The following is a 17,480-nucleotide window of genomic DNA, read 5'->3' as shown; positions in this document are numbered from 1 at the left end:
GCAAGGGAAATCGGGCTGGCTTTAAAGAAGACATAAAAACTCTGAAGGCTGAAAATATCACTCTTAAAGAGAAAGTGCTCTCTCTAGAATCCTCTTCCTGTCGCTCTAACTTGAAGTTTAGGGGTTTAAAGAGGACTTAAATAATATTCAAGATCTCCCAAGTTTTATTTATTTATTTATTTATTTATCTGGGATTTATATCCCGCCCTTCCCACCGAGTGGCTCAGGGCGGCTTACAACATATATAAAACTAACATAAAAGTATAAAATTACACTTTAAATTAATATTTCACAATATATAATTAAAATCAAACATTTGTTATAACTATACATCATTAAAACAGACAGCAGTCGTGGAGTTACACTCTATTCAGCTTCAGATACAAATTCAGTATACAATATACAGCATTCAGTAGTCGGTATACAGGGCCGTTAGTTGTGGGCCAGCCGGAAGAGGACTGTCTTACAGGCCCTGCGGAATTGGGTGAGATCCCGCAGGGCCCTTACCTCCTCCGGCAGCTGGTTCCACCAAAATGGAGATTGGTTAGCGAATGTATTAGATCTGGAAGATGATATCGCTCCTTATATTTCTGCCACCTACCGTCTCGGTTCCCCCTCACGAGCAGCAAGCAGAGGCCCAAGAGACATATTAGCAACCATTCCAGATGATGATGATGATAATAATAATAATAATAATAATAATAATAATAATAATAATAATAAAAATTTATTTTTGTATCTTGCCCTCCCCCGCCAAAGGCAGGCTCAGGGCGGCTAACAAGGCATGGTAAGTACCATGGTTACAATAAAATACCATCATTACTATAAACAGTTAAAATAGATTAAGTTACATTCATAAGTTAAACTAAAAATTAGATACAAGAGTAAACCATTATGATTTATCAATTAAGGTGCCACAATTCAGAGTATGTATAGGATGGCTAGCTGTCATATCCCGGGCTTCATCCTAAAAGCGAGCTGAAAGAGGGCGGTTTTGCAAGCCCTGCGAAACTGATTTAGGTCTCATAAGAACATAAGAACATAAGAGAAGCCATGTTAGATCAGGCCAATGGCCCATCCAGTCCAACATTCTGTGTCACACAGCGGCCAATATATATATATATATATATATATATATATATATATATATATATATATATATATATATATATATATATACACACACACACACACACACACTGTGGCTAATAGCCACTGATGGACCTCTGCTCCATATTTTTATCTAACCCCTTCTTGAAGGTGGCTATGCTTGTGGACGCCACCACCTCCTGTGGCAGTGAATTCCACATGTTAATCACCCTTTGGGTGAAAAAGTACTTCCTTTTATCCGTTTTAACCTGTCTGCTCAGCAATTTCATCGAATGCCCACGAGTTCTTGTATTGTGAGAAAGGGAGAAAAGTACTTCTTTCTCTACTTTCTCCATCCCATGCATTATCTTGTAAACTTCTATCATGTCACCCCTCAGTCGACGTTTCTCCAAGCTAAAGAGCCCTAAGCGTTTCAACCTTTCTTCATAGGGAAGGTGTTCCAGCCCTTTAATCATTTTAGTTGCCCTTTTCTGAACTTTCTCCAATGCTATAATATCCTTTTTGAGGTGCGGCGACCAGAACTGCACACAGTACTCCAAATGAGACCGCACCATCGATTTATACAGAGGCATTATGATACTGGCTGATTTGTTTTCAATTCCCTTCCTAATAATTCCCAGCATGGCGTTGGCCTTTTTTATTGCAAACGCACACTGTCTTGACATTTTCAGTGAATTATCTACCATGACCCCAAGATCTCTCTCTTGGTCTGTCTCTGCCAGTTCACACCCCATCAACTTGTATTTGTAGCTGGGATTCTTGGCCCCAATGTGCATTACTTTGCACTTGGCCACATTGAACCGCATCTGCCACGTTGACGCCCACTCACCCAGCCTCAACAGATCCCTTTGGAGTTCCTCACAATCCTCTCTGGTTCTCACCACCCTGAACAATTTAGTGTCATCCGCAAATTTGGCCACTTCACTGCTCACTCCCAACTCTAAATCATTTATGAACAAGTTAAAGAGGATGGGACCCAGTACCTGCGGCACCCCACTGCTTACCGTCCTCCACTGCGAAGACTGCCCATTTATACTCACTCTCTGCTTCCTATTACTCAGCCAGTTTTTGATCCACAAGAGGACCTGTCCTTTTACTCCATGACTCTCAAGCTTTCTAAGGAGCCTTTGATGAGGAACTTTATCAAAAGCTTTCTGGAAGTCAAGGTAAACAACATCTATCGGGTCTCCTTTGTCCACATGTTTGTCTCGCAGGGCTCGCACCTCCTCTGGTAGTTGATTCCACCATTGGGGAGCCATTGTTGAGAAGGCTTGCTCCCTCGTTGATTTCAATCTAGCCTCCCTTGGTCCAGGGATTTTTAAAAGATTTTGAGAACTAGATCTCAGTGCTCTCTGAGGAACATATGGAGAGAGGCGGTCCCTAAGGTAGGCAGGTCCTCGGCCATATAGGGCTTTAAAGGTAATAACCAGCATCTTGTAGCGAACTCGGAACACAATTGGCAGCCAGTGCAGTTCCCGCAGCCGAGGCTGTACGTGTTCCCACTGAGGTAGTCCCACTAACAGCCTGGCCGCCGCATTCTGCACTAGCTGCAACTTCCAGGTTCGGTACAGGGGCAGCCCCATGTAGAGGGCATTACAGTAGATCAAAGGGTCAGGCAAAAAATACTTGATTTGGCAAGGAGTCGAGGTGGCCTTCCCCACAAAAATGACTCTATTCATGTATACCCAGATCTACCTCAAGACGTATTGAACTGGAGACGCAAGATGAAACCCATCACAGAAGCCTTACGCGTGGCTAAAATTAGTTATAAATGGCTTTACAACAAGATAGAAGTCACCTTTAAAGACAGATTATACTATGCTGAGAGTTTAGAAGCTGGTTATGCTCTACTTAACTCTATTCATGTTTCAGTACCAGTAGACGCATCCAAGCCTTCAAACAAACGGAAAATGCCAGCATCGCTGATGAAACATGCTAAACTGAACATAAAATAAATGCAATAACTCAATGCTTGACACTTCAAGTTAAACATATATGTTTTAAATTTTAATGATAGCATTATATACTAGCTGGTTTGTATCTAATAATACATGTTTCTGTTTAAGCTTGATTGATGGGTTGGGGGGGGGGGGAGAGGGGTTTTTCTCTTAGCCTTGTTTCTGTTAACAGTCTTTTAGTACTGGAGAACTCTCCATTAACTGCATCCAGTTTCCAAGGGCGCAGTTAAGTGAGACTGTTAAACTGTTCACACATTAGTTTAAGTCATATTATCAGTTTAAGTGCTAAAGTGTTAAAAGGGGGGGGGAGTTATTATAGTGATTCATGGCTAAGCACTCATTTTATATTTATATTCTGAATTAATTAAGCTTGATTTCATTTTTTTCTAACATGATAGATACCTGTACCTACTTATAGCTACTGATCAGAGAATTAATTACTATTATTATTATTATTTTGATTACCCAATCACAATATTACTGCTTTATTTGTTAAAAACTGAGGGTCTGGGTGGGGGGAAGGAAGTTCAATAATTAGTTTAACTATTAATTGTTTATAAATTAAATTATACATCATAATATGAGGTGTTTAAAATATTTTAAAGTACCAATCAATTACTATTCACTGATTGTCTTATAACGTATACTATTGGAATTAATTACATATCTTCATTGTGAGTATTTTAAAACAACTTAAATTAATTCTAAAAATTCATCTAGTTCTGCCTGTATTAATTAATACTTCCATTTCTGTCTGTATTAATTAATACTTCAGACTGACACTAATAGCTTTACCATTAGCTACAAAAGTATACTATAAATTTCACAACGCAGTAATACGTTACTTATTGTTTACAGATAAGTGTAACATGCTTTTTAAGTTGGTGCTCAACTACCACTGCCATTCTAGTGCAGATACATAGTAGCAGTAACTTCAATAAAGGTAAGACCACGACTAGCACAGTTTTTTTTATTTATTTTTTTCTCAATCACCTTTTCCCCTCTATTTCCCTCTTTTAAAATTCATTTATTTATATAATTTAAATCTATGTCAACACACACTCTTCTGCAGTGCCTCCTATTTTGAAAATAACTTCTTTGAATATCCACGGCCTTAAAAATGTTGTCAAGAGGAAACGCGTCTTAAAAAAACCTAAAAAACTTCAGACAGACATAGCTCTACAACAAGAAACCCATCTACACTCGCCAGCACAACCATCTCTCAAAACTCCTTGGATCCAACATCAGTTTCACGGAACTGGAAGCTCCAAGTCATGAGGGGTTGTAGTTTTAATATCTAAAAATATCAGATTTCAACACCATTCGTCAAAAATTGATCCCAAAGACTGTTATATCTTCATTAAAGGTCTACTTGATGAAAAACTAGTTACAATTGGTTCTATATACGCGCCTAATAAAAACCAACTGACATTTCTGGAGGAGATGTTACACATTTTGAGAAACTTCCAAGAAGGTAATGTCCTTTTAGTAGGTGACCTAAATCACATTGCTGACTTTGACCTTGATCGATCCTACAGTCATCTCAGATCTTCTAAGAAAAATCGTGGCCCAATCAAATTGTCCTCATTATTCGAAGACTCACAACTTACTGATGTCTGGAGAGCCACTCATAGTGAGGAAAAAGACTACACATATTTTTCTCCGAAACACAACGTCCATACAAGAATTGACTTTATACTTTTATCCAAATCCTTGTTGTCTTCAGTGACTTCTGCCGATATTGGTCCTGCCATGTGGTCTGACCACTTCTGGGTAAGTTGCACTTTTACATCTTCTGACTGCCTTGCACAATATCACTGGACTCTAAATAAATCAATCCTGTACAGTGATGACTAAATTACACAAATTGAATCAAACATTAATATTTAGAGACAAACTGTACTGAAGATGATTCAGCTTCAAATATTTGGGATGCTCCCAAAGCAGTCCTTCGAGGACAAATTATATTTCAGACGACACAACTCAAACGTAAAAGGGAAGCTTTTTGTCTAGAGCTGAAGAATAGAATCTCCTCTCTTGCAAAATTACACAAAGACTGGATGCCCGCTTAAATACAAAGAACTTGTTTCTGAACGGAAGTTGCTAGAAATCAATGAAAGCTCTCACATTGGAAGAAACTTCTTTTTGTCAAACAAATATTGGGTAAAGTCTCCAAAAACATTAAGACTTCTGTCCTGGAAAGTCAATGAAAGAAAATTTTCAAGATATGTGACATGTGCTCAAGTGCTCAAGACCAAACTAGAACTCTTCATCACAACTCCAGAAAAATCAACGAAATCTTTACTCAACTCTACCGTAATCTCTATTCCTCTAAAAATCCTTCAACAGATGACATCAATGACTATCTCAAGTCACATCTTGATATCAAGAAAATTGAGGAGCAACATCGCTCTTTTATGGAACAACCAATTGAACCTCAAGAAGTCATTGTTGCTATCAGAAACCTTAAAAACAGCAAATCTGCTGGATCAGATGGCTTTCCATCAGAGTTTTATAAAAAAAAAAATTGCACATTTACTAGTCCCACCACTCACCAAAGCTTGCAATGAAATCCTCTTAGAAGGCAAATTACCACCATCCTGGAACTCTGCCTCGATCATTGTTCTACCCAAACAAGGTAAAGATTTAACTAACCTGACTTCTTATCGGCCAATATCTTTTAAATCAAGACTATAACATTTTTACAGCTGTAATTGCCAAGAGACTGAATACCTTTGTTTCAATATATTCACCCTGATCAAGCGGGTTTTATGCCAGGTAGAGATTTAACAGCCAATATACATTAAACATTAAATATTATTTCAACTGCTAATTATAAACATTTGGAGGTTCTTCTGCTGTTCCTAGATGTGGAAAAGGCCTTTGATTCTCTCGAGACATTGTACTTATTGAAACTTCTCCAACACATGAACTTTGGTGAGAATTTTTTGAGAACTATTACAACTATTCAGCACCTTCTGCACAAGTCCACGTAAATGGCTTAACTTCAGAAACATTCAAGCTATACTGTGGGACCAGACAAGGCTGCCCTCTTTCTCCAGTCCTTTTCGCTCTGGCTTTGGGACCACTGGCCTCGGCAATACACAATGACTCTGAGATTCATGGAGTAGAATTTGGCTCCCACACATCCAAAATTAATTTATTCGCAGATGACGTGTTATATTTGACAAATCCTAAGGTATCATTGCAGAATCCGGAATTGACTCTTAAATATTATGGCAAAATTTCAAGATTATGTATTAGCCAATCGGGCAGCCCAATCCAGACATATGTGATGGCCGGCCGCTCGGGCATGGGCGGATCTATGGCACTGCTCGTTGGCTTTCAAATGGGTTTGGGGTGTCAGAGCGCGGCGCCCAAGCTGCGCCCGCCGCCTGTAGATGTGTAAAATATGCTGGAGCGTGGGCTCCCAAAGTGGCGCGAGAGTGGGGACAGGAGGGGGCGCTTCCACAGGGATGCCAGGGATTGGCTGGCAGTGGCCGGGGAGCCAGCCCATGTGACACTCAGCAGCGGAGAGAGTGCTCCCTGGCGATAGGCTGCCCACATGCCCCAACCCTCTCACGCACACACCCAGCCCCGTGGTGTGGCTCTATAATCCTTGGGGAAGCATCCGGTCAGCACTTACCGCTAGCTCTATGGAGCAGCCTACCCGCCAAAGGGGCGAAGCCAAATCCCTGTCAGTGTCCCTCCCGTGTGCTGCATGGTCGGATGGCGTCCCAGATGCTGCAGGAGCCCCCTGGCAAGACACAGTAGTCCACCCACTGCAGACACCCATGAACCAAAGGTGCTGGCGATGGTCGTTGCGGTGGCTTGCACTCGTGCCCATCTGCAGAGAATTGGACACCCATGAGGGGTGCGAGGCTGTTTCGAAGTGGCCATGTACATGACTCTCCTCCCCCCCACCCCCAGATCTCCCTTGAATAAGGATTCAACGCAATGTGCAGGGATAAGATTTATTAAAGCGCCAGGCTGCAGAGGGGCTGCCACCTGGCTCCCTCACAGGAAGCTGCCTCAAGCTGCGGTGGGCAGAGATGGCCGGTCCCGTCAGGGACGGGCACGGCATCCCGGACATCGTCCCCAACGGCTCCCACATGCATAGTCTCCCCACCCGCCTTGCTGGGGGGCCCACCTCGAGAGCAGCAGAAGCAGCCCCTCCGCTGGACACAAGGGACTGGTCAATATTGGCAAGCAGCTGCTCCACCCTCATGCCCCACTCCTATGACTGCATCGCTGTGGCCAGGAGAGTGGACAGGTAGCCAGTGGCCATGGACACTGTCCTCTCCATCCCCGCCATCCAGCGTTGGCCCATGGCCTCCCGCCATTCCCGGTGCCCCTCCAGCCGATCCCACTCTATGGCTTCCCACATGGAGGACAGGGTGGCGGGGATTCTTTAAGCTGGCCGTGGTCCCTGAGCCCTGGGTCCTGGGTCCTGGCCACCAGCATAGCCTTCTCCGTCGCTGTCACCTTCCGGATCCCCCAGCGGCTCCCCCTGATTAGGGGCCAGGGGCACCCCCCACACAAGTCTGCCATAACTGGCCCTCCTGCATTCCCGGCTGCTGGGGCATGGGGAGGGGAATGTGGGCAGACCCAGGGTCCGCAGCATGAGGGAGGCAGCTAGGGCCGACCATCTGCATGGAGATGCTCTCCATAGGTTCACCATGTCGACCGCCAGCGTTATGGTGTGGCTACCTGTGGAATGGGTCGGGTCAGATGCTGGCATGAGCGGCCAGTCGCGGATGCCCCACGCTCAGTGTCACACCTTGAGGGAACTCAGGGCCCTCATCATCTGTGGACAGATGGCTGTCACCCACCACGGCATCCATGACCTCCTAACTTGATGTGTTCTCCCCCTGATTTGGCGCCTCTTGATGGCTGTCTGGACGTCCTGGGGGTGGCGCGGAGTACTGGATCTGCCAACCTCCTGTCCTGCAGGTGCTGGGTGGCCAGCTCCAGTCCTCAGCTGTCCCGTTACAGTGGCCTCCTGCCTCCGAGTCCACAGTGGAGCTTGTGGCAGCTCGTGACGATTCCTGGGAGTCATCTGGGAGGGGGGGAAAGGGTGTTGGTGTCAGAATTTGGCAGTCCCATGGTGGCAAGGACGGGGGGGGGGGAGCTGTCAACCTACCGCTGATCACCTCAATGCTGTGGTCAGCTACAGGCACTGGGCAGATGAGGTGTCCCATGATTGCCTCAGAGCCAGGCAGGGCCCGGGCCACTGCGTCCTCATAGGTCGAGCCCTCAGCGATGAGACGCTGGACCCGCTTCTTGGCAGGGCCGAAGGAGTCGTTCCAACACTTCAGGGTGGGCTGCTCTGTGCGGGGGAACCTCGCTCACAGTGGACACTCGCTCCGCTGCCATACGCCAGAAACCCCGCCGACGGGAGTTCGCCCCACCGGCTCTTGTGGCAGCAAGCACCACCACGGTGTTCTTGGCCACCAAGCCAAAGAAGAGCGCCTTCTCTGCCTCAGTCCAGTTCGGTTGGCAGTGACTCTCAGTCGATACCACTCTGCCGCTATTCCTCCCACGGGCAGTGGAATGCGGGGGCTGCTGACCGCAGCTGCCCCAATAGTGGTCGCTCTCACGCCGCCTCTCCCACGGGACACCAGCAGGTCATCTGTTGGCCTCGATGGCCAACAGATGCTTCAGCAGCATGTGTGGTTCCCAACAGGCAAAGAGGAGCTGCGGACTGCCAGAGCCGGCTTTGCGGCGGTCATGGGGTTCCCCAACGTCATGCGGGCTGTGGGCTGCACGCATGTTGTCCTGGTGGCCCCGCGGGAGGATCCCATGGTGTACTGGAACAGGCACCACTTCTACAGCCTCAACGTGCAGGCATCCTGCGACCACAAGGGACTCTTCACAGATCTGCTGGCGAAGTTCCCAGGGAGTGTACATGATGCCCAGATCTTCACGTCCTCAGGCCTCAATTGCCTCCTGGCAGCCTGGCCAAACAGGCAGAGGTGGTTGCTACTTAAGGCCAACAGGTGGCGGCGTGGGGCGCCCCTCCCATCCCCTGTCCTCACCTTCCTGTTCTCCACAGGTGACCAAGGGTACCTGTTGCTGCCCTACCTGCTGACGTACCAGGGGGATGTGCCTGAGGACCGGGCAGCATACAACCAGGCGCACAGGGCCACTCGCATGGTCATCGAGCGTGCCTTTGGGCAGCTGAAGATGAGGTTCCACTGCCTGCACCACGCAGGTGGCCAGCGCAGCATGCAGCCCTTGCCAGTGGCTAAGCTGGTCACTGCGTGTGTCATGCTACACAACATCGCCACCTGTCAATGCCTGCCGGCCCCCCAGGATCTTCCGCTCCCAGACCCTGGGTCGCCGATGCTCCCAGGATCTTCCGCTCCCAGACTCTGAGAGAATGAGGAGGTGGGGGCATGGGCCGCCACCCAGCAGGACTTTGGGGGGCACTTGCATTGGGAGCGTGTGCAAGCTCACATATGGGCCATTCGGCACACGGGCAGAGGACCCAGGGACAAGAACATGCCGTGAGTGCGGCTGCTCACACACCCGGGGCCACCGGGAGGGCACTGCGCGCTCCCATGTATGCTGATGCCTCTTGGGCACTTCAATCTATTATTAAACCAGAATTGTCAGGACCACTCTCGGGATCCCTTCACAAATTCATGCTTGTTGGAAAAGGCATGGGGAAGACGATGAAATGGCAGGCAGAGTTGAAGTCCTGGGGGGGAGACACAAAAAAGAGAGACAAGGTAGAAAAACATAGTGAGGGGACCCCGGAACCCCTGCGCAATGCTGGGCGTGCCTCGGCATGGTTGCTGTAGCCTTGGGACTGTCTGGCAGGGCAGCACAGCAGGCATTCTGTGAGGTGTGACTGGCCACAGACTCAACTCCCAGCTAAAGCTGTCCCTCGGCCAACAGCGGCCAATGGGGACGATAGCAGACACACCTCCCTACGTGCTCCCTGGGCTGAGCAGGCGAACCTTCAAGTCCACAGGTTTATCTCATTTGCATATTCAGAAGCCCCTCGCGGTGATCCTCACCACCCCCTGCTTCTGGTCCCTGTGTGACCGCTCCAAGCCTGCTCCAAAGGGGGCCGGGAGGAGCCGATCATGCCGACACTCTCAGCCAGCACAAAAACCTGTTTGGGAGCCATGTTATCACCCCACCAATCCCCTCCTGCTCCGAGCTGGGCACGGCCCCCCTCCCGTACCCAATCAGTGCCCCTGCCCACAAAGGTTTCATCTCCTGCCACACGCAACTCCCCAGGGAGGGCAGGGCGCATGGCACTCTGCTCCGGAGGGCTATGCCGTGCGGACTTAGCACGAGGAGGGGCACACTTGGAGGGAACGGCACAGAGAAGCATACTTTTTCTACTCTCAATTTGTAAAAAGTTATGTCATCTCCTCATTCTGATTTTGAACTACTTTTTAAACAATCAGACTACAACCCCAAAGGCATAATTTCTAAATCCTATGTCATATTGGTTTCCCTAGATAGTGTTCAACGTTTACCTTGCCAATCTAAATGGCAACATGGTTGTGGGATAACTCTCAGTGATAATCAATGGAACTGGATCTGGTCATCTAACCTATTTCGTACTAAACTGATGAGCTCAAAACTACTGTCTTACAAAATCATAACTCATTGGTACTTTACACCTAAAAAGCTATCCTTAATATCATCTAACCATTCTCTGTTATGTTGGAAAAACTGTGGTGTAGGTGACTTTGCCCATTGCTGGTGGAGGTGCCCCCGAATTCCTTCTTTCTGGTATGAGATTTTGCAACAAATCAGAACTCTAACGGGATATGAAATTCCTTTTCTTCCTCATTTGATCTTCTTGGACATTTGGCAGGGTCCAACAGTACCTCGGTTTAGACGAACTCTGATAACAGGCATGTTGGTAGCAGCAAAAATTCTAATTGCTTCAAAATAGAAATCTCAAGTTCCATCAGTCTCCAGTTGGTTATCCAAAGTTTGGGACATTCTCATCATAGAAAAGATTACTAAATATATCCAACAATCAAACTCAGACAACGTACACTCAAAATTCAGAGAAATGGTTTCCTTTTATTGAATCCATTACAGCAAACAATAGTCAACCTTACAAACCAGAATTTCTTGATCTTCTCTACTTATAAGTTATTACTATTTTTATTTTTTTTATTATTTTCTCTTTCTCTTTTCTTTTGTTCTTTACCTTCATTTTATCTTACTGTGCTAGTTGTGGATCACACCTAATGGTAATTATCTAATAGTAATTTTTTGGAATAACTTGCGTAGTACATATAGAATATATTTAGGCAGTTAGGAATTAATATATATGACATTATTTTTTTAATATAAGTATTTTTTTGATTGATTGTATCTTGATACTCATCTTGACCTCTTTTCTTGAATAGAGAATGGCTAGCATGTTTAGTTACATTAATGTAACTTAATGTCCTTCCTTGATATTTGTACTAGTTTATAACTTTCTTTTAATAAGATTAATTAATTGTATACACATATTAATACCAATATTGTTTACTTCAAAAATTAATAAAAATTGTTAATATAAAGGAAGTGCATTATTTAGTGTGTGTGATTGCAGCCAGAATGAAATAAAAAGACAGAGATACAGAGAAAGAATGAGAGATAGAACAGAAGGGAGGTAGAAAAAAGAGGGGGGGAAGGAGTGAGAGCAGGGGTCATTTTGTAGAAGAAGAGGTGCCAGAGTTTATTAGCACAACTCATTTGCATGACTCTTTGCATATGCCACATACCCCTGACATCTCCGGAAGGTATACTAAATTATATCAGCTCAGCATCTACCTTAACATGCTTCTTGATTTATAATTGTCACCTTACTCCCATCATACTTTTCAAATTACTTTCTCTTATGTGGCCACAGTGGCATGATGAAGATTTCCATCTGTCTGCTTTATATGTTTTGGTTATTTCTGTTAGGGTTTAGAGATACTTTTAGCAGAGTTGTGTGGAGAGAACCACAAATAAACAAGCCAGGCACACGTTTTAGCTTAAGAATAAAAGTAGTTTACTTTTCTATGAGGAAAAGGGTGACTGGGATTTCTAGAAAACAAATAAGGATTCAATATCCTTTCTGGCTTCTAAGCTACATCTCGACTCTATGGAGTCCAAACTCTAACTGCATGGAGATCTGAGGGCTTTACACAAAGGGCAATAAAAACTGACCAAATGGTTTCCCCCAGACCACCTCCCAAATATATGGATTAGCATATTAGGGCTCTCCTTCAATGGTCACTGTACATATTGACACCTAGCCTTGGCGGGAAATACCTGCAGACATTCTTATTGGCTATACCTCTCACTGGCTAAGCATCAGCATGCATATACAAACATTTAATTAACTCATGACAACAGGAAGTGAAGTTGCAATAGAAACCCAACAATTTCCCCATTTTTTGTGAGGGGAAATATTAGAAAGTTTGTCATATCTTAGAGTTCAGCAGTTCTCACAGGGTGTTTGAACAATGGAGCCCAGAAGCATATATTGGGGGGGGGGGGAGAAAGAGTGCAATAAAATTTAGAGGTTCTGGAACTCCACTCCTTTGAGCTGCTGCCCAAATTGAGGCCTGAGTGAGAGAAATAAAAAGGAGAAGGAAGATAGAATGAAAGGAAAAAAGAGAGAAAGAATGAGAGGAACAAATGATAGGAATGAATGAAGTGAGAGTTATGTAAAAGTTTATGAGAAAGGAACACAATAAAGGGGAAGGAAGGAAGACAGGGAGACAAAGAAATAACAGGCAAGCAGGCAGGAAGGTAGGCAGCCATTAGAAGCCTGCCTTTCAACCCCTCCTGCTTACAGGTGTTGGGGGGGGGCGAAAGGGAGCCTTCAGATGGCTTCCTGCCTCTTAAAGCAAGCAGCCCACTGTAGCCTATTGAACAGAAAGAGTGAAGAGTATTTGCAGGTGGAAAGGTGATAAAGAGACAGTAAAGAGTCTCTGCTTCTGGAGTGCCCCCTACCCCCCCCCCCCCGTTGTGATAGAACATTCCTTTCCTGTCAGTTGAATATGTTTGTTTCAGAGTTTGCTTCAATGTATATACCGTATTTTTCGGTCCATAAGGTGCTCCGGACCATAGGACGCACCTTCCTCCTGGGGGGCGATCCGCTGCCTCTGCCTCCGATCCCGGCGCTTCTCCCGCGCCTGCCTGCCTGGCTCCAGCTTCTTCCAGCAAGCACTGGGATCGCTCCACGCTGCCCCCACCACAAACCCAGTGCTTCGTGAGCGCCGGCTGCGGAGGGGGCAGCGTGCTTCCTCCGTGCCTGCCTGGCTCCAGCTCTGACGTTTACAGCAAGTGCCAGGATCGCTCCCTCCGCCCTCCAATCCCGGCGCTTGCTTTAAGCATCAGAGCTGGAGCCAGGCAGGCACGGAGGAAGCACGCCGCCCCCTACACAGCCGGCGCTCGCGAAGCGCTGGGTTTGCGGAGGGGGGGTGATTCCTCTGTGCCTGGCTTCAGCTTCTGCTGATAGCAAGGGCTGGGATCGGAGGCTTGGCTGCCTCCGAACCCAGCCCTTGCTATCAGCAGAAGCTGAAGCCTGGCAGACAGGGACAGAGGAAGCACCTCTCCCCTCCGCAAATGCAGTGCTTCACCAAGCGCTGCGTTTGCGGAGGGGGGGGGGTGATTCCTCTTTGCCTGGCTTCAGCTTCTGCTGATAGCAAGGGCTGGGATCAGAGGCTTGGCTGCCTCCGAACCCAGCCTTTGCTATCAGCAGAAGCTGAAGCCTGGCAGACAGGGACAGAGGAAGCACCTCCCCCCTCCGCAAACGCAGCGCTTCACCAAGCGCTGCGTTTGCGGAGGGGTGTGTGTGATTCCTCTGTGCCTGGCTTCAGCTTCTGGGGATAGCAAGGGCTGGGATCGGAGGCAGCCAAGCCTCCGAACCCAGCCCTTGCTATCAGCAGCAGCTGAAGCCAGGCAGACAGGGACAGAGGAAGCACCCCCCCCCCCTCCGCAAATGCAGCGCTTCGCCAAGTGCTGCGTTTGCGGAGGGGGGGGGGTGATTCCTCTGTGCCTGGCTTCAGCTTCTGCTGATAGCAAGGGCTGGGATCGGAGGCTTGGCTGCCTCCGAACCCAGCCCTTGCTATCAGCAGAAGCTGAAGCCAGGCAGACAGGGACAGAGGAAGCACACACACCCCTCCGCAAACGCAGAGCTTCGCCAAGCGCTGCGTTTGCAGAGGGGGGGGTGATTCCTCTGTGCCTGGCTTCAGCTTCTGCTGATAGCAAGGGCTGGGATAGGAGGCTTGGCTGCCTCCAAACCCAGCCCTTGCTATCAGCAGAAGCTGAAGCCAGGCAGTCAGGGACAGAGGAAGCACCCACCCCCTCCGCAAACCCAGCGCTTCGCAAGTGCTGGCTGTGGAGGGGGCGGCGTGCTTTCTCCCTGCTTGCCTGCCTGGATTCAGCGCTGATGTTTAAAGCAAGCGCTGGGATCGGAGGGCGGAGGGAGCGATCCTGGCGCTTGCTGTAAGCGTCAGAGCCGGAGCCAGGCAGGCAGGGGCAGGAAGCGCCAGGACGGAGGCAGCGGATCACCCCCCCCCCCCGGAGGAAGGTACGTATGGTACCTTCGCTCCATAAGACGCACACACTTTCCCCCCCACTTTTTTGGGAGGAAAAAGTGCGTTTTATGGTGCGAATAATACGGTAGTTATTAAACGATGCTCAATGATATTTAAGCAGCTCTATGTGCCGCATGATATTAGTTCACACTGAATTCAACTACAGAACGTGCTGTAAATGAAGAGATGGAATATTGCCCCATAAGAATGATTTTCTGGGATAGGGTGGAGATGAGCTGAGGAGAGGCAGTAGTGATAAGTAAGACTCCAGGAGAACCTCTCAGCGGAGAACTGCCTCCCTCAAAGGCTGACTGTGGGGGTTCTGGCCTGACAGGGCGGGCCGTAGGTGGGTCATAGAGAGGCTATCCAATGACAGTGGGGAGAGACAGAGTGCATAGCCACTCCTGTGGTTGCCATGTTTTCCAATAAAAATTGAAGGATGTGCCAACATGTTAGGCTTTTATTATATCTACAATAATGGCAGCTTCAGAGGAGTCTGCTAGAGCTGACTCAGGAACGTGGATACATATGTACGTTACTTGACATACTGCCTTGGAAGCCCAAGGATATTTTCTTGTAGAAGATTGGTGCCATAATGTTCCTGACATAATGTTCCTGAACTTTCACATCTTGCAACCTATAGTTTTCCTGGAGAGTCAAATTGGAATGGCAGTTTTAATTCCGAGCTAAACTGTTCTTTTCCTTAACATGTAAAGGTAAATGATGATTTGTCAATAATGGGAAATGGAGAGCAGAATCCAAGGGCCAGAAAGTGGAACGTGCAAGACTGAAGTTCAGGCACAATTAGACAAACTATGATTTGGATGTTATTTATGAATCAAGACTATCAAGTATAACATACTTATCTACTTATGAGTCACTCCACAAATTCTTAAGAGCATTTCCATACCAAATTATAATTTCAGACATATGTTGCAATAAAAAATGTCACTTTGCCTGGTTTTCCAGCAAGGCTGAAGGACAAGAGTTATTCAAGACTAGAGAGCTTCTGGGGCAACCTGACCCTGGCCAAAGGGGGCCCTCTGTTGGTGGGGATTTAAAGTGTTTTCAGATTGATTTTTAATGTATTTCTGTATACTAATGTTTGTATCATTTTTAAAAATAAAGTTGTTACATGCCTTAGGTCCTGAAATGCAGATGACTTTATAAGTATTTTAAAATAACTAAATGTCTCACTGCAGTTGGAAGGGAGGTAAGAACTTTTTGTGGCATTCTCGGTTCAAAATGGATCCTGTTTACTGAAACGCTTTCTCTTCCAGATTGTGGGACCCTCAGATGGCTCTAGTTACATTATAGATTATTATGGGGCAAGGCTTACCAGACTGAGTATTACTAATGAGACATTCAGAAAACCACAGATATATCCGTGAACTTGCCAGTAAGTGCCTTGATTTGGAAGATGATTCCATAATTGATTAATCAAGTATGAAAGAATATGTTTTACAAAAGGATCATATCCACCAAGCAATGCTTTCGTCTCTTCATACAGAACAAATTTTGAGTCCAGTGGTACCTTTAAGACCAACAAAAGCTTATGCAAGGTATGAGCTTCCGTGTGTAAGCAGATGCATAGAAATGGAAGTTTCACTTATATAGGCAGTCTCTAAATAGGTGAATAGCAAATTAGCATACAACTTAATGAAGATGTTTTTACATATGCAAAGACTAGATAGCAATAACAAGCTAAGTTTCTAGATCATGATATGTTTGGACTGAATTACAGGAAAAAAACTGGTGCAATAAATGTGTCACATTAGGAGACTCATGTAAAAATATCTTTCTTAATGGTTAAAAGTAATTGAGACTGCAGTTATACTACATTTGTCTCCTCTCAAGTATGAAGTTAGCTGACAGCATCCTTTCCGTTGAGGTGGGGTGCTGTGTAATGTCAGAGAAACATGTTTCAATATTCATTGCATTACATTACATTCACTTTTCCAAAAATAAAATACACCAAAATACAGAGGATGTTTAGCCTTTCTTGGTGAGAATACATATGTAAAGACTGAATGAGTTTAGCATATGTAATGAGATAAGAAATCAATATCCCTGTTAAGTCGTGGGGGTGTGTGGGGGTTGTTCCAAGTTTTGTAACAACTTGTACTTCAGCAGTTTCCCTTTCCAGTCTGTTTCTGAAGTTTTTTTGCAATAAAAAAGCTACTCTGGGTCCTCGAAAGATCTGAAAGAGTCTTCATTGAACAAGTTGACTGTAAACTATTAATTCTTTATGTAGGGCTGCTTGTATAAAGCGGGGCTTTGGATTTTTTGTCAGAGTGGAAAAGCCTCCTTCCCTCCCAGTCTGTGAAAGGTGTATATGTGGTTCTTCAATGAAGCATTGAGGAAAGCCCTTTTGCATGCATACATGCGCTTCCTTGCAGAAATAATTAAACTGTAGATTCTTTGGAGGATGCTGGTGATTTTATAAATTATTTTTTACCATGCCTCTTTTTAATGGTTCCAGAGTTTTTAAGTTAATTTGGATAGTCTACGGGAGGATTGTTATCTGCTGCTGTTTCACTGTAGTCTGTTTTACTGGTTTTGGGATTTTTAAAAATCATTTTGGTTTAGTTGTAGTTGTTTTGTTATTATTGTTTAGTCTATTTGTAAGTCACCCTAAGTGCATTATAATTAAAATGATGAGATATAGATTTTCTAAATAAAAATTGATTATATACTCTGCAGTCAAAGATAGCTCCTTACAGTCAGCAAAAACAAGACCTGGAGCTGACTGTGGCTCAGATCATAAGCTACTCATTGCAAAATTCAGGCTTAAACTGAAGAAAACTGGGGAAACTATTAGACCATTCAGGTTTGATCTTGATCACATCCC

At 45.7% G+C, this 17,480-nt stretch overlaps 1 protein-coding gene across 1 annotated transcript in view; it reads left to right on the top strand.

The window, feature by feature from the left end:
- Positions 1 to 16,048, top strand: part of TM2D1 (TM2 domain containing 1) — a 35,962-nt gene extending 19,914 nt beyond the window's left edge. Inside the window, exon 6 of the mRNA XM_060231910.1 lies at positions 15,910 to 16,048. Within this exon, the coding sequence (XP_060087893.1) occupies positions 15,910 to 16,020 (111 nt within the window). The 3' untranslated portion in view covers positions 16,021 to 16,048. The remainder of the gene's footprint in view (positions 1 to 15,909) is intronic.
- The last annotated feature ends 1,432 nt before the right edge of the window (positions 16,049 to 17,480 follow it).

The sequence above is a fragment of the Heteronotia binoei genome, chromosome 2, assembly GCF_032191835.1.
Source record: "Heteronotia binoei isolate CCM8104 ecotype False Entrance Well chromosome 2, APGP_CSIRO_Hbin_v1, whole genome shotgun sequence".
NCBI classification, from domain to species: Eukaryota; Metazoa; Chordata; class Lepidosauria; order Squamata; family Gekkonidae; genus Heteronotia; species Heteronotia binoei.
This window is presented reverse-complemented; position numbering and strand designations above follow the sequence as displayed.